Raw genomic sequence first — 21,286 nt, 5'->3', positions numbered from 1 at the left:
TAAGATTCGATATTACTGGACTAGTTTATAACCTTCTGCTTGTATGAAGTTCCAACTTACCATATCTGTGCTAAAACAGGTTGAGGTAACCCAGATTGAAAAAAAAAGTTTCTAGCTTGATCACCTGTAAATTAAATGGAAAAAGTTTTAGAAGAAAGCAGCAGCTGACAGAAAACCACTTATGGCAAAATTACAAAAAGGAAGAGGTTAATAATCCTGTAAATACTGAACTGAATACATTTTAAAAGCCAAATGATAAGTTTATAAATAACAGTAAAATGAATCCATCAGCACTGACTTTAGAATGTAACACTTAAAATCATCTCAAAAAGGGCCTACCATTGTGTAGGGGTAGATTGTCCACTTTAATTAATCTGCTAGTAATTAAGATGGTAACAGCTACACATTACAACAAAGTGAACCTACAGAAATCCTCAAGAAACTGATGACCCCTACTTCTACTTCACAGAAGAGTTCTCTGCCATTCCCATCTACCTACACTTCAGATTTTTGGTACTTCTAACATATTTATGGAGAGTTAGTAAGAATGATTAAAAGAATCACATCGAGGACTAAGAATTAGTAAGTTAAAGAGAAGTGAAACAAATACACACAAAAGCAAGTTCCCAGGAAATCTAAATCCCATTTTTTCTAAAGCTAATTCCTGAAGAGTAATCAAACAGGAAAGAGATTAGAAAAAGCAAAGTACAAAAGGATCTTTAAGTACATAGCAATAAGAAAAATTTTTTTAATGTTCATAATCTGTTAATTTACTCAAGCCAGTTCAAGATCAGAATTAAGGAAGTGTTTTTGCTCAAGGACTACAGTCCAATGCTACAATTACTTAAAGAATGTGGTCCATTAATCTTAAACAATTCCCAACAGTGACATGCCTAAAACAGTGACTTGGCATCCATTAAAAACTGCAAAAAAGACTTGAGTGCATTGGAAGAGAAGCAACTGTAAAAATACAGACTCCAGGTTAAGGCAAAATAGGCAAAGTGTACCCTTGATCACATGTGCCCACCTTCGCTCTGCATAATAGATTTTCCACAGATATATGCACTATGATAAGTAAAAATGTAAAAATACTGACTCCAATTACCAGTAATAAATCCAGATATTGGCTTTAAACTATGGAACTGTTGATCATGCTTTGCTCTTTCCTCTACAGTTATGGCCCAAATATCCAGGCTACCTACAATCCAAAAAAAGACAAAGAAATTATTCAATGAGAAAAGAAAAACAAAGTGCTCACACCCACAGTTTCCACAGTACCTTAAGATACTGTCAGTATGTTATAAATGATTTGATAAGTTAACATCTGTTTGTCCTTGGAAGTTTTGAATATAAAGTTAGAAAGCTAAGAGTAGACATATACACACTACTATATATAAAACAGACAACTAATAAGGACCTACTGTATAGCACAGGGAACTCTTCTCAATACTCTGTAATGACCTATATGGAGAAGAATCTAAAAAAGAGTGGGCATATGTATATGTATAACTGATTCATTTTGCTGTACAACAGAAACTAACACAACATTGTAAATCAACTATATGCCAATAAAATTTTTTTAAAGAAAGGGGAAAAAAAAGAAAATTAAGAGTAAAGCAGGCCAAAAAAAAAATAAAAAAGATATTAGCACAAACTCTTTTTTTAATAACTTGTCCTATAACCCTGTAGTTAGCAGGACTGTATGAAGACATGTTAATAATCATCATTTATTTACATAAACAGACTGATTTACAAATCAACAGTCTAATTTAAAACAGTATTTTCAGATATCTTAAATGCCACAAGTGAAAGTTATGGAAAAATTGAGCTTCACTAAATTAGTATCCTATGTGATTCCATGAAAATCTTTTTGGAGTGATAAAAATATTCAAATACTAGATTGTAGTGAATTTTATGGCATGTAGATTATAACTCACTGAAGCTGTTTTTAAAAATGGGTATCCTGGGGCTTCCCTGGTGGCGCAGTGGTTGAGAGTCCGCCTGCCGATGCAGGAGACGCGGGTTCGTGCCCCGTTTCGGGAGGGTCCCACGTGCCGCGGAGCGGCTGGGCCCGTGAGCCATGGCCGCTGAGCCTGCGCGTCCGGAGCCTGTGCTCCGCAAATGGGAGAGGCCACAACAGTGAGAGGCCCGCATAACGCAAGAAAAAAAAACAAAACAAAACATGGGTATCCTGAAAAAAACAATGGCAAACCGGAGGGAACAGGGTTTAAGTCCTTCTTCAGTTTCAGTTCTTGGACTGACCAGATATCCCCTTGTTTCTGTGATTTTCCTCACTTTAGTGTTAGGTTTTCTCAAACAAATTCACCAAATAACTCTAGATTACACAGGTAGAAGGTTTTCAAAAGTTCAGACATTTTCCCAAAAGGTGGGACCAGACAGTATGTGAAGGTGCCTAGCATACAAGCAAAATGTCTAAACACTGAAATCTCCCTTCTCTGCAGAGTCTGATATGACAGCGACAAGCAGAGCAGCAATTCATTCAGTCACTGAAAACAGACTTGTTGAACACCTCCTATGTGCCACACACTGTGTTAGACATTAGGGATAAGATGGTGACCGAAACAGATCAGATCCCTACGCTCACAGGCCTTACAGTCCTGCAACTTCTATTGCCCTGTCAAAATCTGTCAAGCAGAAACAAACCCCACCAAACAAGCAAAACAAAACAAACATAAAACTTGCTCAGTAACTAAGAAGGGGGACAAAAACAAAAGAGAAAATAAAACAGTAAGACTAATGGTTTTGAAAAGGTTGCAGACTTCTGTACTAGAATCTCACAGAGACTTTTACAGGTGTAATCACAGGGATGGGGCTTTATGCTGCCTTACTCTCTTCATGGTGGTAGGTTTGACAGCTGCCAAGAGAAATTCATTCATATGGCATGCTCTCTTTAAAACAAAACAAAACTTGGCTAGTAAGCAAAACCAACATTTAACACTTTCCTAATAATCTTAGGGAAAATTACCTGAAAAACACATTTTATGCAGATTGATGTTTCAAGCAGATTAACTAAAGTAAAACAAAAATGTCATGCTTTAAATCCAGTCTAAAGAAAAAGTACAGAATAAATGACCCAGTCACCTCAACAAATAAATTGCAAAACAAAAAACCAAAAAAACAGGGATGGAGAAGGGTCCACTAACAAAGCAACTTAGGAAACACATGCACTAATTGCAATGTATGTGCCTTGTTCGGATCCTGATTTGAACCAACCAACCGTAACAACAACAACAAAAAATATCTAAAGACTATCAGGGCAAATTTTAACACTGACTTGATAGCTGAAGACATGAAGGAATTACTAGAAACTTTACAGGAGTGGTAACAGTATTGTAGTTATATCTTTAAAAGTGTTATCTTTTAGAAACACCCACTAAAATGTTGGTGGATGAAATGATCTGATGTATGAGAGGTGCTCAAAAGAATCCAGGTGAAACTATATTGGCCATTAGTTGATCGATAATCACTGAAACTATACGATGGGTTGATTATATTTTACTTCCGTGAATATTTGAAATTTGCCATAATACTAAGTTTTTAAAAATGCGATTCCAAAGTACATTAAAAAAGGAAAATCTTTGAAAACTTACCACCAAAAGGTGTTGGAAACTGAGCCATGTTTCTGTTACTTTCACCTTGCTAATGGACGCCTGTAATTGAAATGCAACATTTAAGTTTATGAAAACTTCACTCCTAGGTACTTATAAACACACTAACATGCTGTCTTAATGACCTGAAGACTGATACTAGAGTTAGGGGATAGCACTGCAAATGAATGTTACAACTAAGGGTTCATTCATTCATTCCTTCTCTGCGCAGTTTCTCAGTCCCAGGTACAATGATGGGCACTGAGGAATGTGAACGAAAGACTCTCCAGCAACAAGAAGCTTTCAGTCTGGGGAGTGATACTATTAGCTCGGGACGGCCTATTATCTCATTAATTGTATTGTTGTATTTGTTATTTTTTAAATATATCTTTTTCCTAACCATCTACATATAGTACTCGATCTGCTTCATGGTTACAACAACTGCTCTTTTTAATGAGCACTTAGTACATGCTGCGCACCGTCTTATCTCTCCGTTTTTGCGGTTTTCTTGGCTGCACTGTGTATCATGCGTAATAGTTTCCTGACCAGGGATCAAACCTGTGCCCTTGCAGTGGAAGTGCTGAGTCTTAACCACTGGACCGCCAGGGAAGTCCCTTATCGCTTTCCATAGTATCACAGCCCTATGACATTGGTACTGTATTACCATTCCATACTATACACGAAGAAAATGAGAATCAGAGAGGTGAAGTGATTAGAACAACATCACACATTTGGTGACCAAGCTGGATTTGAGCAGGGGAAGCAAACTCCACAGCCTGTGCTGCTTTTATGAAAAACATTGTCTGCGATTGCTGCTTTAAAATGCATATTACACTAATGTCTGCCCAGAATACCAAACACAAACCCAGGCTCAAATATCCCCATCAGGCATTATTTGCTCATGAACAGTCAACATGACACCAAGCCAGTCCTCTTCCCCAAGTGAAAAAATCCAAACTTAATATTTTCCTTATGCTTAACTAAACAACATGGTAAATGCACACAGTTAAAAATGAATACTAAATAGTAACAGAAAAAAATTAGATAAATTTAGAATTAAAAAGTGACAGTCCCTTTGCCCTAATACTCAATTTCATCTGTCCACGGAATTTTTTTTTTTTTTTTTTTTGCGGTACGCGGGCCTCTCACTGCTGTGGCCTCTCCCGCTGCGGAGCGCAGGCTCCGGACGCGCAGGCTCAGCGGCCATGGCTCACGGGCCCAGCCGCTCCGCGGCACGTGGGATCTTCCCGGACCGGGGCACGAACCCGCGTCCCCTGCTTCGGCAGGCGGACTCTCAACCACTGCGCCACCAGGGAAGCCCTGTCCGTGGAATTTTAAAATTCCAAAAGCTCTATCTTGTTCTCAACTATTTATTCCTAGTGTTCTCCTCCATCTTTTTTAAATGGACACAAGTTCTTTTATTCTTCTGATTTTTTTTTCCATTTTACTCTTTAGTTTTCTTCTGTTTCTTGCATCATTTGATTCCTTTTTTGTTTGCTCACTGATAGTTCGTTTAGCGTCATTCTCTTTCACTTTTGAGGCTTTGCTCATATATCTGGCGATCCTTGGATGTACCTTCATATTTAAGACGGAGGCACTAAAACAATGCTCAGAAGCTGGGCGTGGGTGGCAGGTTTATTAATTGATGGGCTTCTCCCTATGATGATCAGATATATCTAGTCACCTGTTCACTGGGAGATCTCCAAATGTCAGATTTTTTCTATTGAAGCTATATTCAGCTAGATGTGGTATTCCAGCTGGCTTCTGGGGAGGAGTGGAGAAGGGAGAAAGAAGTGAGGGGCCTAACTTCAGTGGGTGGACTTGTATACAATCCCTTTATTTTCAACCCCATGTTTCACCCCTCATCTGGAGCATCTCTGGCCTAGTGCTCTTCACATCTCCCCAGAGGAAGGGGGCTGACACAGTCACCTGTCTGCTGGGGGTGCAGGAGAGAATGGTTCAAAATGTCTGAAACACAGACTGTTGAAGAATTTCGATTTTCAGCCGCAAAACTGACCTAGGAATGCCAGGAGCCTCCAAGTACTCTGGGCCTGGGTCAAGCTGGCTTGACCTCACCTTTATTTGTAGGCACTGTTTATCTACCTCTGAACTCAAATTAACACTCCTTTCCAAAGTTATGTTTCTCTTTACAAAAAACTGTCAAAATCTTTTGTCACTGGGGACTTCCCTGATGGCGCAGTGGTTAAGAATCCGCCTGCCAATGCAGTGGACACGGGTTCAAGCCCTGGTCTGGGAAGATCCCACATGCCACGGAGCAACTAAGCCCCTGTGCCACAACTACTGAGCCTGAGCTCTAGAGCCCGCGAGCCACAACTACTGAGCCCGTGTGCCACAACTACTGAATCCCACGCGCTTAGAGCCTGTGCTCCACAACAAGAGAAGCCACTGCAATGAGAAGCCCGTGCACCACAATGAAGAGTAGCCACTGCTCACTATCAGAGAAAGCCCGCGCGCAGCAACAAAGACCCAACGCAGCCAATAAATAAATACATACATACATTTATGTTAAAAAAAAGTCTTTTGTCACTATCTTCTCTACTGTTATCTTTTTCCTTAGGAGTTAACATCTTTTAGCTGCCTACGTGATTATGGCAGACATCAGGGAAGGAGAAGAGAAAACACATGTGGTCAAGGCACCACAGTGAACTGAAAGTCTGTGAGTCCAGTTATGAAGCAGGCCACTTCTCACTGCCAATTCCCTTTAAAAACTACAGCTGCTATTCTGTTCTTCCACTATTTCTCAGTCAATATATTAGGTAGGTAAGCTTGATAATTTTCCAAAAAGTTTTAGTTTTCCACCTCACTTAATCTTCATAATGTCCTTGAAATTGACAAGTCATACATCTTTCGAGCTGTATCCCCCCAAAATTACAGAACAAGACTGTAAAGAATACGCAAAAATTCTTCACCAAAGAAGAATTCAAAACTGAAACTCAAAAATATATAAAAAAGGATATACATTGGAAAAACATAACCAAGGGTTTATGCAGAAGTCAAGGTTAACTTAACATCTGAAAGTAAATTAATGTAATCAACCATATTAACAGAATAAACCAAAAAGCTCATATAATCGTTTTTCCATAAATGTGGGGAAAAAAGCCTTGACAAAACCTCAACACCTAGGAATGATAAAAACTCACAGGAATCTAAGATTAGTGGGAAACTTCCTCAAACAGATACAGGGCATCTATGAAAAAGCTATAGCTAGCATCATAGTTAAAGATTAAAGACTAAATTTCTCCCCCCAGAGATCAGGAAGAAGGCAAGGATACCTACTTTTACCACTTCTATTCAACATTGTTTTGAAGGTTCTAGCCCTGAAAAAAAAAAAAAAAAAAAAAAAAAAAAAAAAAAAAAAAAAAAGGGACAAAGATTTTTAAAAAATCTATAAAACTCTATTTACAGATGATATAATTGTTTACATAGAAAACCCCAAGGAATCTACAAAATAGTACAATAAGTGAATTTGGCAATATCACAGGATGAAACGTTGATATCAACTGAATTCTTATATATGAACAATAATTGGCAATTGAAATGAAGACAAACAATCCCTCTTATAGCAGTGCCAAAAAAATGTAAAAGTCCTAGGTATAAATTTAACAAAAGACATCCAAGGCCAAGGTCTCTATGCTGAAAACTACAAAATATTGCTTAAAAAATAATTAAAGAAGACCTAAATAAATGGAGAGATATACTATGTTAATAGAAAGATTCAATATTGCTAAAATGGCAATTCCCGCCAAATGGATCTATATATTCAATGCAATCCCAATTAAAACTGCAGCAGGCTTTTGAGTAGAAATTGGCAGGCTGATATTGACATTTACTTGCAAATGCAAAGGACCTAGAATTACCACAGCAATTTTTAAAAAGAACAAAATTGGAGGATTTATTCTACCTGATTTCAAGATTTACTAAAAAAGCAATGTAATAACCAAGGCCTTTTGGGACTGACGTAAAGGCAGACATACCAGATCAATGGAACAAAGCGTTGAGAAATAGATTTACACATGTTTGGTGAATTCATTTTTGGCAATGGCAAATCACTGGAGGAAGAAAGTCTTTTCAACAAACTGAAGTAGATCAACTAGATATGGGGAGGTGGTGGAGGCGGGAGGGGGGAACACCGATCCTCCTGCACAAAATACACAAAAATTAATTCAAAATAGATCAAAATTTAAATTTGGCCTAAATTTAAAACCGTATAGTTTTACACAAAATAATTCTAAAAGATAGAATATCTTCGTGACCCTTGGGCTAGGCAACAATTTCTTAGGACACAAAAAAGCATGATTTATTTTTTAAAAAAGAGAGAGAACAGGAAATTGGGCTTCATCAAAGTGAAATGTTATCTCCTTAAGAAAACAAAAAGGCAAGCCATAGACTGGGAGAAAACATTTGCAACACATACATCAGACAAAGGAACTGTACTCAGAATATATAAAGAACTCTTGCAACCTAAAAGTAAATAGTAAGACAAACAACTTAGTGAGGAAATTGATAAGAGATGTGAACAGACACTTCACAAAATAACTCTCAGAAACGGACAAGAAACACATGAAAAGGTGATCAACATCATTAGCCATTAGGGAAACTAAACCAAAGTGATGTGCCACTATGTTTCCACTAGAATGGCAAACATGAAAAAGACTGAGCATACCAAGTGCAGACAAAGATGTGGAACAGCTAGACTCTGCTGGTAGGAATGTAAAATGGTATAATCACATTGGGAAACAGTTTTCTTAAAAAATTATACAGCTACCATTCAACCCAGCCACTCTACTTCTCTATATTTAGCTACGAGAAATGAAGATTTCTATCCACAGGAAGATTTCTACATATATCATGTCAACTTTATTTTTTATTTATTTATTTATTTTTTTGCGGTATGTGGGCCTCTCACTGTTGTGGCCTGTCCTTGGCCTGTCCTGTTGTGGAGCACAGGCTCCGGACACGCAGGCTCAGTGGCCATGGCTCACGGGCCCAGCTGCTCCGCGGCATGTGGGATCCTCCCGGACTGGGGCACGAACCCGTGTCCCCTGCATCGGCAGGCGGACTCTCAACCACCGCGCCACCAGGGAAGCCCTCAACTTTATTTTTAAGAGCCAAAAACTAGCAACCCAAACAACTGATGAATGGATAAATAAACAACGATATACCCATACAATGAAATACTATTTAGCCATAAAAAGGAACCAACTGTTGCTATAAGCAATAACATGCATGAATGTCAAAATTACTATGCTTAATGAAAGAAGCAGGTATACACACACACACACACACACACACACACACACACACACACACACATAGTATAACTCCATTTTTGTAAAAATTGCAGAAAATATTAACTACTCTATAGTGATAGAAAACAAATCAGTGATTGCCAGTAGATGACAGGAGAGGAAGGGACAGAATGTAAAATTACAAAGAGGCACAGGAAAACTTTGGGGAGGAATGGAAATGTTTGCTATTGTCATAATGGTCATGGTTTCACAGGTATATCCATATGTCAAAACTGATCAAACTGTGCACTTTTTTTTTAAATTAATTAATTAATTTTCGGGGGGTGCTGCATAGGGTCTTTGTTGCTGCGTGCGGGCTTTACTCTTTGTTGCAGTGCATGGGCTTCTCATTGGGTGGCTTCTCTTATTGCAGAGCACGGCTTCTAGGTGCGCGGGCTTCAGTAGTTGTGGCTCGCGGGCTCTAGAGCGCAGGCTTGGTAGTTGTGGTGCACGGGCTTAGTTGCTCCGCGGCATGTGGGATCTTCCCGGGCCAAGGCTCGAACCCGTATCCCCTGCATTGTCAGGCGGATTCTTAACCACTGCACCACCATGGAAGCCCAAACTGTGCACTTTAAATACATGCAGTTTAGTGTATCGATACTTCCCATTAGGTCACAAGCCACAAAGAAAATTCTAAAAATAAAAGTCAAGAGTTTGGCAATCCTAGCAGTTGAATACAAACTAGAATATCTACATTGGACTATGCTCTTAAGAGAATTTCCAATAACTTTCAACAAGTATTTTATCTTTAAAACACACATAAAAAAAGACTCAACTTTAAGCTCAAGTTAAAAAAAAATGGAAGGGATAGAACAAATGATGGACAGACAATACAGCTTTTGAGCAAGAATACTTAATATAATTAAGGCATTTACAATGACCTCATTTGACTCAATGGAAAAATAATGATAATAACAACAACAATTTTTAAATGGGCAAAGGACCTGAACAGACACTTTTCCAAATAAGACATACAAATGGCCAACAGGTACACTGAAAAGGTGCTCAACATCACTAATGATCAAGGAAATCAAAATCACAATGAAATATCACTGCACTCCTGTTAGGATAGCTATTATCAAAAAGAGATAACAAATGCTGGCGAGGATGTGGAGAAAAGGAAACCCTTGTGCAATGCTGTTGTGAAATGTAAATTGGTGCAGCCACTGTGGAAAACAGTATGGAGGTTCCTCAAAAAATTAAAATAGAACTACCATATGATCCAGCAATGCCACGTCTTGATATATATCCAAAGGAAATGAAATCATTATCTCGAAGAGATATATGAACTTCCATGTTTGCTGCAGCATCATTAACAATAGTCAAGACATGGAAACATGTGTCTGCAGATGTATAAACAGATAAAGAAAATGTGGGATACATATACAATGCTATATTATTCAGCCTTAATAAAAGAAGATCCTGCCATTTGTGACATGGTTAAACCTGGAAGACATTTTGGTAAGTGAAATAAGCCAGACACAGAAAGACAAATACTATGTGATCTCACATATATGTGGAATCTAAATGAGCCAAACTCATAGAATCATAAGGCAGAACAGTGTTTGCCAGGGGTGGGAGTAGGGAATGAGGAGACTTGGTCAAAGGATACAAACTTTCAGTTATAAGATGAGTAAGTTCTGGGGATCTAACGTGTAGCATGGTGACCACAGCTAATAATACTGTATTGTATACTTGAAAAGTGCTAAGAGAATAGATCTTAAGTGTGCTTACCACACACACAAAAAAATGGTAGATAAGGTGTGGATGTGTTAATTAGCTTGACTGTGGTCGTCCTTTCACAATGTACACACATACTGAATGCTGTACATCCTAAATATATAAACTTTTAATTTGTCAATTATACCTCAAGAGAGCTGGGGGTAAAAAGGAGTTTATAATTAAACAGGGGATGGAAAAATCACATCAAAAATCTGTGTGTATGTGTGTGGGTAGAGGGAGGGAGAGAGAGAAAATGTAGGTGACATAATAATTCACTAAAATTGTATTATTAAATGCTACTAACACACCTGACCTGTATTAGCCAATTTAATCCAATTGACAACACTATGGGTTAAATAATATTACTATCCCATCTTAGGGATGTGGAAACAAGGGCACAGTTTACATAGTCACTCAAATTTTCTGAAGGTTTGAAAATTTTCTAAATGACGGAACAGAGAGTCAGTCTTGTTTCAGTGCTCGTGTATAACCTCATACTTTCAGGATTAAGAACTTAATGGAATATTCCTGAAGTAGTTAGCCTGGTAAACCTTCCAGGGTGGAGCTGGGGGTGGGGAGTGAGAGGATACTGTCCCAAGCAATAAAAACGCTGGAAAGCAAAAAAACGAGGGAAGGGAAAGCAAGTGGGTTTGTTTGCTTGTTTTTCATAAACTTATTTATTTATTTATGGCTGTGTTGGGTCTTCGTTGCTGCTCCGCGGGCTTTCTCTAGATGCAGTGAACGGGTCTACTCTTTGTTGCAGTGCACAGGCTTCTCATTGCGGTGGCTTCTCTTGTTGCAGAGCATGGGCTCTAGACGCGTGGGCTTCAGCAGTTGTGGCACGTGGGCTCAGTAGTTGTGGCTCGCGAGCGCAGGCTCAGTAGTTGTGGCGCATGGGCTTAGTTGCTCCGCGGCATGTGGGATCTTCCCGGACCAGGGCTTGAACCCGTGTCCCCTGCATCGGCAGGCGGATTCTTAACCACCACGTCACCAGGGAAGTCCTGTTTTTTTAAAGTGTCATAGCAGACCACAGAGGAAACTGAATGCAGGAAATAAGTTTAATAGAATTTTGCCCGATAAGTCCAAAGAGCTTTTACTTCTTATATGAAAAGTAAAATGTAAGCATTTAACAAATGGAAGTTGAAAGTCTTATATTTAAAAAAAAAAAAAAAAAACAACTAACAGAGCAGTTTAAAAAAACAAAAAAGGAGTGAGTGAAGGCAGAAGTTCAACCCATATGATGGGATTTCAGCGGGGTAAGGTGTGTTACCTACAATGAAAACATACAGAAACGTAGGAATCTACCTGGAAGAAAACAGAGAAGGGTGTTCTTCTCCCTAAGGTGCCTGGCCCTACTTCCTGGGAAGCAGGGAGGCAGGACCACTGCCCCAGAACAAGTGCAGAAAGCTCAGCAGCTGATGCAGTGCTTCCGGGGGGAAGATCTGTTCATACAGGCAGAGAAGGTAGCCACCACGCACACAAGCATGCCCACCCCACTTTATTAACAGCTTAGTATTTGTATTTCCTCAATATACCTTCTTTATAATGTAAAGTGTGCCTTCTTTTGCACACTTTACATTATAATACATACTTTCCCAAAGTTAGTAAAACCTTTCATAAACACATTGCTGGCTTAGATATTAATTTTCAGAGTGAGGCAAACACTCCTATATTTACATATAAAAGATAGAAAAACAGACATATTGAGTAATCAAGGAACAGGTAAATAGTAGTTTGAAAGGCTTGGCTAAATGTTAGGATTTTTAAGCCAAAAGCTAAAACATGTTTGAGAAAAGTCTTCAACCTTTCTTCATTTCAGCTTCAGAAATGAGAGCTGATTATAGAAAGCTGAAAATATAAGTATGACCCCTAGTTTCACTATGTACATTAAAATCCCAAATGTTGATGTATTTCAAGTAGAAGACACCTCTATAAATGTATATGTATAAAATAGGTAGATCACCCTTAAAGCAGTATTTATTAAAATGTCACTTTGCATGATAAAAAACTGTTAAAACAGGCTTGTTATTTGATTTCCAATGTTTTGCTATCATAAATAAAGGGAGATTATTCAGAAAATATTAAATGATTTCAAAAACCGAAATACAAATACGAAACGTGTATAACTGGTTTCTAGCACGCAACAGACACTAAAATTTTAGACACTAAAATACTAAAAAAGGCAAAAACTAATTATGAGGAATAAAATTTCTAAACAATTATTGGCATAATTAAAAACTTTTAACCTTATATTAAATAATTAAACTACTTAAGATGTCTTTAAAAACAGGTATGTCACATTATTCTTCTGAATTTCCTGAAAGTTTGAAAATTTTCTAACATGTTTTAAAATTAAAGGGGGGAAAGGGTAAATATAAAAAGAAGTATCGAGATGAAATGAGATAATTCAAACATATACTCATTCATAGAAAAAGAAATCCTCACAATTATGCAATTCTAATAATTAGCAGAATTCTAACAACCAAAGCAGGGCCAGTTAAGGATTAATGACTGAAAGACCAAAAAGGAGATTATGAATATACAGTATCTGTTTTTTACTTAATTAATGCCCATTCCCTCACAGAATCTTGGAATCATCTTACATACATAAGGAAAACGAGTCCCAACAATTAGACAAGCAAAGGCTATAGGAGAGGCAGAGACCTGGGCTGTGCTGTGAACACGCCACTGACTTATGTTGCTGGATTCATAACCAGAGAACACCTGGTCTCAATACTTAAAGACATACTCTTGGTAGAGTAGGCATTTTATGTACAATAGAACATTATAAACAAATTAGGCTTACATTCTCCCACCTATTCTCCTTAAATGTACAGTATTTCAACAGTTCTAGATTGCAGGAAACTACTTTCGTCACCGCAGAAAGGCAAGCTGGCTAGAAGGTATCAGAGGCCAGAGAGGTAAGGAAACAAAAGACCTATTCTTCCTCATATTTAAAATAGACTTCGTTTTTGGCTTGCATTTTAACAGGTCTATTGTCTACACCCAGTTCACAGTGTCCTTTCCCAATATTCAGGCTAATCTATTTGAAATAGATTTTCATGGTACTAAGGCAATAAACTTTAAATGAAGTTCTTATTAAAAAAATTTTTTTTTAGATTTTGTTGTAAAGTTGATCAAAAGGTTTAGTTTTAGGTGAAAAGACCTATAGGATGGGAAGGTACAGAATAGAAATTTTAAATTTCTAGCAATTTGGCATCAATGAAACATAGAGAAAGAAAGGAAAGTGTCAAAATGTGGGAGAAAAATGAAAATATATGTATAAATATCTTGAAAAATATAAAAATATTCTCAGGAACACATAAAAGTATATAATATACTCATATCATGATACTCTCATATTTGAGAGTTGTGAGGGTCTGGTTTAAGGCACTGTTCTGCCCATATTCATCCCTGTTCTAGAATAAAAATTAAAAGGAATCACAAAAAATAAAAATAAAAACAAAAACAAACTATTGTCCCCACACCTCTTACTTTTGGAGGCTTTTACATTTCTAAAAATTTTAAATTAGAAAACCTTAAAAAAAAAAAAAAAAGGAAATCTCTTTTATTAAAAAAAAAAGTCTGCAATGAATGGAAAACAACCAGAAGAGCCTATACTCCTGCTTTATAAGCAAGTCTTACACCAAATTCCACTCCTGTGAAAAATGAGCAGGAGATGAACAAAAGGCAGAAAGTTGCCCTGTAAGATTACACATAAAGGCAGGATGTAAACAAAGCTCTTTTGAAATACAGAGAAAAGGTACTGAAAGCCAAACAATAAATGGACAAAGAAACTGACAAATCCCAAACATAGAGACAACCTGATCAATGCCGAATTGTCATGTCTGAAGTCATGGACCTCCAATGTAGCTTATAAATGTGCTACTGTTTGAAGCTGAACAAGATGACCTGTAAGGACTGTGCAGCTTGTTCATGAGTAAGATTTTAAAACTGCATAAAGGGTGAAGAACCCAATGAAAAAGAGAACTAAGTTCAAAGAGACATTGTCAACGTTGTCTGAGAAGCTGTAGTGAATATTCAAGTTGTCCTCTCAAAAGAGAACAGGCGTGCCTCCCAGATTTTTGTTGTTGGGGGAAGGGTTGGTGGCAGGGGACAGAGGTGAGAAGGGGATGCATCAGGAATGACCAGTGGTCAGCAATCACTGTCAGGCCCAGCTGTCAGCACATCCCTTGGCAACACTCACTGGCATTTCAGCCGACTTGTCCATTTACTCCTGCTTACTTTCCACAAAGAGAAACGCCAAGGAATGTCGCCTATAGAGCTCAAGGAGCAGATTTTAACCTCAGTTCTTCTAAATCACCCTTCCTTTAATATTTGCAATAGGAGAGAATTCATCAGGGAGCAATAAAACCAAAATGTAGCTACAAAGTTGAAAAATGAGGGACAGTGAACAAAGAGACAGAGAAAGGCATTCTTGTTCTAAGAGAGAAAAGGAAATTAACCAGCCCCTATTTGAAGCTTATTTGCACCTCTAGACCAAAGTCACATCTGAAAAGTAAGTCATTAACTTATAGCTTGTCTAACTTGTTTTTTTTTTTAAGAAATCAGGTTCTAGAGCACTACAGCTGCAGACAGGATAACCATTCATAAGCCTTCAATAAAATAAATGAGGGACTTTATTTCTTCCAGAAGGTCTCATTTTCAAGGTCATTAAGAATAAAACATTATCACTGAAAGGTATTGAAAGCTGAAAAAGTAATTCCTGGAAAAGAGCAGATTACCCCAAACCAAAGCAAACAATAAAGAATCAATGAGTGGGAGAAGGGCATTTCAGATTAAATTTTATTTTAAATATAAAACTTTTGCAATTTCAAGATTATCAGCCAAATTAATGAGATTATATACATTTAACCTACTATCTCACTTTCCAGTTGCTTCCCAAATAAAAATTAATAAGTGACCAAAAATTGAAATTTCACAGGTAATTGTAAATACCACATTAAAAAAAAAAAAAGTAACGAACTAGGTAATGGGAGAACAAAATGTTGTCCTCTGTGTCATGTGGATAAATATGGTGGTCACTAAAAAGAGATGATCGAAAGGTTTTCTTTCAAATAGAAACTGAATTCTCAACACATTACAAGGCACATGCACGCTTAAAAGAAAATATTAAAATAACCTTCCATGTCGTAGCACAAGAAATAATATCATACTTAGTCTTAAATCAACACAGTGTACTGGTTGACTACTCTCACCTTTATCGCTAGATAATTAACTTGTAAACCTCCAAATACAGGCAGCAACCAAGCCTGGTCTTACCAGTTCAGCTGCAGGAACAGTGGTCAACCCTAGGCAGAGAAAAGTTTTAGAGAAAGCCTCAGCATTGGAAAAGAAGTCAAGGAACTACCCAGAAAGCACTGATTGTGCAAAACAGCACTGCAACACTGAAAAGAGCAAGAAAGCAGGAAAGCCTCCTGCCAGATTTTTAAGCCTCGTTCAACAAAAATAGTGCAACAGCTGCAACCGGATAAATTAAATATGAGTTTATAGATCATAGTAAAAGAAGAAGGGAAACATACGCATGCTGTACAAAAAAAACGCATGTGCTAGTGTTGATTAAATGCTCTGCATTTGAATATATTCATCAAAATTAAATTTGGCTACATGTAAGCCTTGATAACGAGTACGCAACTGAGAAGCCAGTGAATATTTCACACCTTTGACATCTTCACAGATGCAGTGTGCCACAATGGACAACAATGACAATTAGACCAACTCCTAATTGGTGGAAACTTCAAGGGAGATTTGTTTTAATCTCTTAGTAGTCTTTGCTAAGGACTGGTAAGTGTTTCCCCAATCAGGAGATAAAGGAAATCTACAGAGCTACCTGTTGATAACCTGATCCATGCACAGATGCTGGTTGCCTCCTGCTACAGCTGAAGATTATTTACCAACGTGTAAAGAATGGGCGAAGTCCAACGGAAAAGCCTTACTGCAACATCAATGAAGTCACTGAGCATCATGAATGCGAGTAAAGGACAATGCAGTCATTAACAAAAACCAACTGCACTCTGCTAGGTGACCTAGAGGACTTCTATGCAGCACAAGATTTATCGACACAAGGAAGTTTTAGGACTAAAAAACTGTTCAATAACATTAGCATCACTAAAACACTCAACAGACAGAAGCCAACAGAAAACCAGAGTTTTCAGAAGGTAACAGATACATGATTCCAATCTTTAATTTCACTTCACTTGACTGAATTACACTGAAATATATTCAACCCTGAGAAAAAAGAGAAAACCTGAAAAGAATCCTGGTCATTATTATTTACTGAGGATTTCACTCAATTTCTTTGAGTAGATCCATCTGTACCATTAAAATACAGAAAGGAAGCTTGGAAGTTTCTGTTAAAAATCACAAATAGTGGGAGGGAGATGCAAGAGGGAGGGGATATGGGGATATATGTATACATATAGCTGATTCACTTTGTTATACAGCAGAAACTAACACAACCTTGTAAAGCAATTATACTCCAATAAAGATATTAAAAAAAAGGACTTCCCTGGTGGCGCAGTGGTTAAGAATCCACCTGCCAATGCAGGGGACACAAGCCCTGGTCTGGGAAGATCCCGCATGCCGCAGAGCAGCTAAGCCCGTGTGCCACAACTACTGAGCCTGTGCTCTAGAGCCCGCGAGCCACAACTACTGAGCCCACGTGCACAACTACTGAAGCCCGCGCGCCTAGAGCTCGTGCTCCACAGCAAGAGAAGCCACTGCAATGAGAAGCCTGTGCACCGCAAAGAAGAATAGCTCCCACTCGCCACAACTAGAGAAAGCCTGTGCACAGCAACGAAGACCCAATGCAGCCAAAAATAAATGAAATAAAATAATTTTAAAAAAAAGGATGCTTTCAGAAGGTAAACACACACACACACACAAAATCACAAATACACCGTGGTCTAGAACAATATTGAAAAAGAAAAAAATCCCAGTTTTTCTCAATTTCGTATTTTCTTTAAAAAGGTTCAACTTCTCATAATATGAAAAACTTTGTAGAAGCCAATTTTACTCTCAAAATGTGAATTCCAATTCAGTTTATCTAGAATTAGAATTTAGGCATGTTTGCACATGTCAAGTTGACTGCATTTGACTTCAATGTTGTGAAATCCAGTAGAGCTATTAAGCTTTACAATTCCGAATAACGATCAAAAGATTTTGAAAAGATAACTATTGTTACTGAAGGGAAGAAAAGTTAATTCATTCAATACGCAGCTCACTGATTAACATTCATCTATGTGGACATTATAAACTAACTCTTTTATTCCCTCTCTGACAAAGCTTTTCTTATTTCCTTTACACCTCAACCTTTAAAATGGACATTAGGAAGTTTTTGTCAGAGGGACATTTTACTTGGGAATTTGAGCCAATTTAATTAAGGTCAATCCAGCTTGAAAGCTCACCACAAAGGAATGAAGTAAAACCTCAAAATAAATAAGGTTATTATTGCAGATTTCCAATATTAATAACCGTATAGCAACTAGAGCCCCCCTCCCACTGCTGGTGGGAGGGCGAACTGTTACATCTCCTTTGGAAAGCAACGTGGCAAAGCTTCAAGAGTGGAAAATGTTCTTTAACCATGTAACCAATAATTCAACTCCTGGGAATCTGCCTTAAGAAAATAATCCAAAATGCAAAGATCTATAGCCAAAGATGTTTACTGTGACTTTATTTTTCACAATTAAGAACTGAAATAATCTTCATCTAAAGCTTGTGCAATGATTCACAGTCACTACTTCCCATACCTTGCATCAAATGAAACAACCCACGGGACTGTGAAAGCCCAGAGAAAAAAGCTACCAACTCACCCAAGAGAATAAGTCACTCTTCAGAACAACTAGCAATGAGTGTGACTTAAATTAATAGCAGTATATAGATACAGAGGAAACAGCATTCTAGACTGAAGAACAGCACGAAGGGCATGGGCAAAGCACCATATAAAAGTTTAATAGGCATCCAAGGACTAGTCAATAATTTTGAATGGCAGGAACGGAAAAGGGACAAGAGAATATAAGAAATGCTATACATAGGATGGGAACCCAGTAGTGGAGAGAAACCTCCAAAATGTCTTGCAATCTAAGGAACATTGTCTTCATGCTAAAGAGGGCTTCCTTTGAACACAGACCACAGAAGCAGCAGCTATATAAGCTATTTGATTTTTAATTTTTATTTCTCATAGAAAATAGAGAAAATCACACAAAAATGGTCTTTTTCAATCACTACCATTTAGAAAACAGCCCATTCATAAAGTTTACAAGGTAACTCACTCATACATGAAGAGCTCGGCAGAGAAATAGATTGATTTTTCTCCCTTCTGTGGTTATATTTCAATAGGTGAGATCCACAAATCTGGCTGAAAAATGTTATTCTGCTAAATATATATATAAGAAAATAGAAATGTGTATAGATAGTCACACCACCTATCTGGAATTCTAATAATGCTGCTAACATTGAATTCTCCCTCTTTATTGCAACCTGAGTATGCTGCTCTTACAACAGCATTGACAGCAGCAAGGCCACGAGTCATTCTAAAAGAGAGGCAAACTTCTACTGACTCTCACAGTAGGTTAGCAAAAATTAACTGAGCCATCACAGGCAGGACACAGTCCAGAAAATGATCAACAGTTTGAAGCCTTCATTTGGAAAGCATCCAGCAAGCATCCAGCTCTGGTACTTACTGGCTGTGGACCTTGTGTAAGTTATTTAGACTATTTCTAAGCTTTAGATTCTTTATCTATAAAATGCAGAATAATAGTACCTAATTTAAAAGCTCACAATGACAAAGACTTTCCCCTGACCAAACTTTAATCAGGCTGCTCTGAGCCCTCTTCTGGACTAGGCCTCAGCCTTGGCCCTGTGCTGTCTTCAGTCTGCCTAGACCAGTTTTAGCAAGAATCCTGCTAGTCAGCTGAACAGAACCTCCCTACCCCTGATATCTGATCACACCTGATATCTGATCGAGTTCCTCATCTCCAGCCTTTGATGTACCAGTCCCTGTACTAGGTCAATTTAGCAAGAATCCCCCTACCCTGAGGTCTCCTCTTCGTAAACTTCCATCCACTGACCCCCTTCACCCTACTCCTTGGCTACAGATCCCCACTCATCCTTGTTATACTCAGAGTTGAGCCTGTTCTCTCTCCTCTATTGCAATAGTCTTCAATAAAGTCTTCCTTATAGTTTTAACAAGGGTCAGAATAAGTTTTTCTTTAACAAGGAGGATAAAATGAGTTTTAATATAAATAAAACACTTGGAACATTAACTTATACACTTCTGTTCAGTCACGATTATCATCTAGTAAATATAAAAGAGTAACTAAATGTTTAAAGGCTAAACTGTTCAGCTTAAATCAATTAATGGCTATTTATTACACAGCAGTTATTGTGATAAACATAAAGAACCAAAGAGAGAACGATACAGGGCCTGCCTCAGAGAGCTCAAATTTAGAACAGAAACAGAGAATCACTCTACACATGCTCATACAACAACGGACAGCAGGTCAGGGTACAAAAGGCAGCAGAGAAGAGAAACTGATGAATTGAGTGTAGTGGAAGGGTCACCAGACAGGCTTTGAAGGAGGAAGAGAAGCTTTGAAGGAGGAAGAGAGGAAGGGTCACTTTCAAGGTGGAGGATGAACACTCAGGAAGAAGGAAGCCATCCCAAGGGCAAAGGTGTAAGGGTGGAGTTGAGACCAGACCATGTCTCACTGGCACACTTGGGCAAGGGAGCTACTCTAAGATTTAACAGGAACGTGCCAGGACCAGAGTTACCTTTTCCAATTTACTTTTTTCCAGTCTGTCCCTCTCCAGCAACTAAGAAGCCGGATTTGGGGAGGTGGCAGCTTAAATCCAAATAAACGCACGTTATGTAATTGGCAAGAAAATGTAGATACTTCCCATCAATAAGCACAAAATGGACAAGGGAAAAAAATTGAGCACAGACAGTTTGTAGAAACACACAAGGGAAAAAGAGCCAAAATTAATATGTCAACATTAGGCAACCACAATGATTTTATTTACTGTACAACTATTACAGATTGGTAACTATTAACTACTGAACTATCCTTATAAAAGAATTGAATTTACCCCTTGTAGGGCTCTACCCAGGCTCCCTCTCTGTCCTCCCTTCTTGACCTGGCTAACTCTTCCTGCTCTTCTAAACTTGGGCCACATGTCCTGTTTGGAGGCTAGAATGGTTTTAAGTGGATTTCCTCTATTGTTCCCTTTGCATGCTCTAAGCTTAGAACTAAATCCACTGTAAACTGCTTGTTTACTGCGTGTTCCTTAGACAAGACTTTGGTCCTTTGAGAACAAGGACTTGTTTCTGCATTTCTAGCACCCGTTACATGGTTTGGCCCATGAATGACACACAATGTGTACTGAATGAATAGGCCTTAGAACGAGTGAATGAAGTAAATACTGAGAATTCCATGTGATCACCCTTCCACCTTCAGGGGTCACCTGCATAAACTGAGGACTAAACAAGGAGTCTTTCCCCAGTCAGATTCCTGATATTGTATAATTCCTGCAAATGTTCAGGAGCCAGACCAATTTCAATTCTCCAAAGTGACAGATATCAAAGCAAAAATCAAATCTTGATTTTAGAAGTTCCAAGGTAAAAATAAT

General features: G+C 38.1%; 1 protein-coding gene across 1 annotated transcript in view; it reads right to left on the bottom strand.

Moving 5' to 3' along the window:
* Window positions 1–21,286, bottom strand: part of LOC103082007 (intersectin-1) — a gene marked incomplete at its 3' end in the record, with an annotated part of 116,041 nt that overhangs the window by 49,687 nt on the left and 45,068 nt on the right. Inside the window, exons 2-4 of the mRNA XM_007469150.1 lie at window positions 3,612–3,671; window positions 1,106–1,198; window positions 61–124 (exon numbers count right to left, since the gene is read on the bottom strand). Coding sequence (XP_007469212.1) covers window positions 61–124; window positions 1,106–1,198; window positions 3,612–3,639 — 185 coding nt within the window. The remainder of the gene's footprint in view (window positions 1–60; window positions 125–1,105; window positions 1,199–3,611; window positions 3,672–21,286) is intronic.

The sequence above is a fragment of the Lipotes vexillifer genome, unplaced genomic scaffold, assembly GCF_000442215.2.
Source record: "Lipotes vexillifer unplaced genomic scaffold, Lipotes_vexillifer_v1.1 scaffold829, whole genome shotgun sequence".
NCBI classification, from domain to species: Eukaryota; Metazoa; Chordata; class Mammalia; order Artiodactyla; family Lipotidae; genus Lipotes; species Lipotes vexillifer.
The sequence above is the reverse complement of the archived record's forward strand: the minus strand, read 5'-3'. Positions and strand labels throughout refer to the sequence as shown.